We start from the raw sequence: 4,003 nt of genomic DNA, 5'->3' as shown, positions 1-4,003 counted from the left end.
ATCCAAATAGTCAGAGACCTCGATGCTAGCGGAGTCCATGCCTGTTTGTAATGTGATCTTGGAGAAGGCACCCAACTTCTGTGACTAGTTTTACCTCATGAAAAATGGTAAGGATGATAATGACAATATGACTTTAAGAATAGAAAAAGATAGCTCAGCAGTTAGGGCGCCAGCCACATACACTGAGGCAGGCAGGTTCAGACCCGGCCTGAGCCCGCTAAACAATGACAAATTCAACAACCATAGAAATAGCCGGGTGTTGCGGTGGGCACTTGTAGTCCCAGCTACTTGGGAGGCTGATGCAAGACAATTGCTAAAGCTCAACAGTTAGATGTAGCTGTGAGTTGTGATGTCACAGCACTCTACCGAGAGTGACATAATAAGACTCTGTCTCAAAAAAAAATAGAGAAACATGGCCAGGCGCTGTGGCTCATGCCTGTAATGGCAAGCACTATGAGAGGCTACGGTGGGTGGATTGCTTGAGCTCAGGAGTTCAAGACCAGCCTGAGCAAGAGTAAGAACCTGTCTGTACTAAAAATAGAAAAACTAGCTGGGCATCATGGTGGATGCCTATAGTCCCTGGTATTCTACTCAGGCGGATGAGGCAGGAGGATCACTTGAGCCCAGGAATTTGAGGTTAATGTGAGCTATGACTCCGTGGCACTTTAGCCTGGGGCAATAGAGTGAGACTCTGTCTCAAAAAATAAAAAGTAAGAATAGAAAAACACTTTGATTTATTTAAAAGCCTTTGCATTTTCTATAAAAATTTAAGATGTCATTATTAATGGTTTTATAATTCAGAGGAAAGGTATCTAGTTATCATTAGTAGGATGTGTTAACAATGCCCAATAGTGTTTATTTTTTTATGCTATCTGAATGTTTACATTTTTAAATAGAGTACTATTCTACAAAGCAACTTCTATCAGGGGCAGCGCCTGTGGCTCAAGGAGTAGGGCACTGGCCCCATATACCAGAGGTGGCGGGTTCAGACCCAGCCTCGGCCAGAAAACTGGCTTTATCATAGCTCACTGCAACCTTGAAATTCTGGGCTCAAATGATTCTCTTGCGTCAGCCTCCCAGTTAGCTGGATCTGTAGGCATGGGCCACCATGTCTGGCTGATTTTATTTATTTTTTTATTTGGGGGAGGATGGGATTTCAAAATCCCAATCCCATTTATGTTGCCCAGGGTAGTCTCAAACTCCTGGCTTCAAGCAGTCTTCCTACCTAAGGCTCTCAAAGGGCTAGGATTATAGTAGTGAGCCACACCCAGCCCTGTCTCCATTCATATTAACTCTACACCAATATCAAGTTTTAAAAAGTTACAGGCTAGACATGATGGCTCACACCTATAATCCCAGCACTTCCCAGGCAGGAACATCAATTGAGGCCAGGAGTTCAAGACCAACCTAGCCAGTGTAGCAAGACCCCATCTCTACAAAAAACAACAGAAAAATTATTCAAACACGGTAGTGTGAACCTATAGTCCCATCTACTTTGGAGGCTGAGGCAGGAGCTTTGCTTGAGCTCAGGTATTTGATGTTTCAGTGAGCTATGATGCCACTTCATTCTAGTCCAGGTGACAAAGCAACACAGTATCTCAAAAATAAGTTATATCTACTGTTTAGCAATGAAGTAAGTATTCACAAGAGTCTTCTTATACCTCTATATATGTATTTGAATAAATATAGATTTTGTTTCAGGATGACATATGTAGGGACTAGCAAAGCCTTAATATTGAGCTCAGCTCTAATTCTAGGCCCTGGTCTGGTCTCACAAGACATTGTAAAACCATGCTAAACTGAGGTTGTTATTCTCTCTTTTCTAGCTGAACTGTCACAAGCAATAAACAGTGGCACATTGTTATCAAAACCATCCCCACCCTTACCACCTAAGAGAGGCATTCCATCCACCTTGGTACCTACCGTGGAGCCTGCTCCTGTCATCACCACAAAAACACCAAGTGATCAAAGAGAGAAGAGCACGTACTCTGTGGGCTCTGAACCGCTGATGATAATCCCACCTCCATCTCCATCCCCTCCACTGCCTACTCATATACCTCCAGAGCCTCCACGTTCCCCTCCATTCCCTGCTAAGACTTTTGTAGTTGTGCCAGAAATTGAGTTTATACCCTGCTTAGATCTATCCCAGGAGGTTTCCCAGCAAGAAGATCAGAAGAAGGAGGTCCCAAAAAGGATATTGGACCAGAGCTTTGGGGAGCCCCATGTACCTTCTAGACTGCCCCCACTCCCACTGCATATTCGAATCCAGCAGGCCCTGACCAGCCCACTTCCCATGACTCCTCCATTGGAGGGCTCTCACAGAGCTCATTCCTTGCTCTTTGAGAACAGTGACAACTTTTGTGAAGACAGCGTTACTCTGGGTCGGACCAGGTCACTTCCCATCACTATTGAAATGCTGAAAGTGTGAGTACCTTTAAAGCTTGGCTCTTGTTTCTTTTTCTTTCTGTAGGTAGCCCTGCTTGAAAAAACTTACTTAGAAAATTGAATAAATTCAAGTACAAAGAGTACTTTGCCAAAGGATAAGTCCTAGAATTTTTTTTTTTTTTTTTTGCCAAATGATAAGTCCTATTTTTTTTTTCTTTTTTTTTTTTGAGACAGAGCCTCAAGCTGTCCCCCTGGGTAGAGTGCTGTGGCATCACAGCTCACAGCAACCTCCAACTCTTGGGCTCAAGCGAGTCTCCTTGCCTCAGCCTCCCAAGTAGCTGGGACCACAAGCGCCCGCCACAATGCCCGGCTATTTTTTTTTGGTTGCAGCCATCATTGTTGTTTGGCAGCGTGGGTTGGATTTGAACCTGCCACTTTAGGTGTATGTGGCTGGCACCTTAGCCACTTGAGCCACAGGCGCCGAGCCTTTTTTTCTTTTTTTTGAGACAGAGTCTCAAGCTCTTGCCCTGGGTAGAGTGCCATGGTGTCACAGCTCACAGCAACCTCCAACTCTTGGGCTTAAGCGATTCTCTTGACTCAAGCTTCCCAAGTAGCTGGGACTACAGGCACCCACTACAACACCCGGCCTTTTTTTTTTTGGTTGTGGTTGTCATTATTGTTTGGCCAGCCCAGGGCTGGATTCAAACCTGCCAGATCTGGTATATATCTGATATATGTGGCTGGCGCTCTAGCCGCTTGAGCTACAGGTACCAAGTCGAATTTGTACTTTTTGATCCTGCTGGTTTCATTCTTTTTCCCCCATGGAGATTTCCATAATGATATAAACATTACAAACTTAAGTACATGAAAATTAAAACCACTAGCTTTATATGATATAAGGAAGGCAGTGTATAACATGGTGTTTAAGAGCATTTGCCTTGGAGTAAGATAGCCCTGGGTTCAAATTCTAGCTCTGTAAGCACTTTTAACGTAACAGTAAATGAATTACCTTAACTTTTCCTCTCTTTAGTATCTGCTGTGTAGGCTTGTAAGAATGAATTTAGACACTCTAGAAAGCATCAAAACCTAATAAGTGGGAGAGCTGGGATTTGAACATACAGCCTTTTAGATTTTAATAGCTGCTAAAATGTTTCTTAGCCAGATCATTAAAGTTAAAAGAGAGAATTGTAAGTTATTTCATTCGTTGACTTTTTTATACTTATTTTAGTCCTTTGTCTTATGAATCAATAATCCTCTTTGTTTCTTAAAATATAATTACATTAATTTGTTAGTCCAGATGATGAAGAAGAGGAGCAGATCTGCCCACCTGCATTCAGTGAAGATGTGATGTCTACCTCAGTCATTTCCAAACTACCACAGTGTCTGCAGGAGGAAGAGGAGGAGAAGGAGAGTGACTCTGATTCAGAGGGGCCCATTCAGTACCGAGATGAAGAGGATGAAGATGAAAGCCATCAGAGTAAGAAATGGGTGGAAAAGGCAAAAGAGAAAGTTCTTTTACAAATAAACCTATTAGTCGGCTCGGCGCCTATAGCTCAACTGGCTAAGGCACCAGCCACATACACCAAAAAAAGGTGGCGGGTTCGAATCCCCAGCCCGG

At 43.3% G+C, this 4,003-nt stretch overlaps 1 protein-coding gene across 1 annotated transcript in view; it reads left to right on the top strand.

Moving 5' to 3' along the window:
* PHACTR4 (phosphatase and actin regulator 4) overlaps positions 1 to 4,003 on the top strand; it is a 40,952-nt gene that overhangs the window by 12,671 nt on the left and 24,278 nt on the right. Inside the window, exons 4-5 of the mRNA XM_003800783.3 lie at positions 1,805 to 2,424; positions 3,678 to 3,862. Of these exons, the coding sequence (XP_003800831.2) occupies positions 1,805 to 2,424; positions 3,678 to 3,862 (805 nt within the window). The remainder of the gene's footprint in view (positions 1 to 1,804; positions 2,425 to 3,677; positions 3,863 to 4,003) is intronic.

The sequence above is a fragment of the Otolemur garnettii genome, unplaced genomic scaffold (assembly GCF_000181295.1).
Source record: "Otolemur garnettii isolate 467f Iridium unplaced genomic scaffold, OtoGar3 scaffold00184, whole genome shotgun sequence".
NCBI classification, from domain to species: Eukaryota; Metazoa; Chordata; class Mammalia; order Primates; family Galagidae; genus Otolemur; species Otolemur garnettii.
The sequence above is the reverse complement of the archived record's forward strand: the minus strand, read 5'-3'. Positions and strand labels throughout refer to the sequence as shown.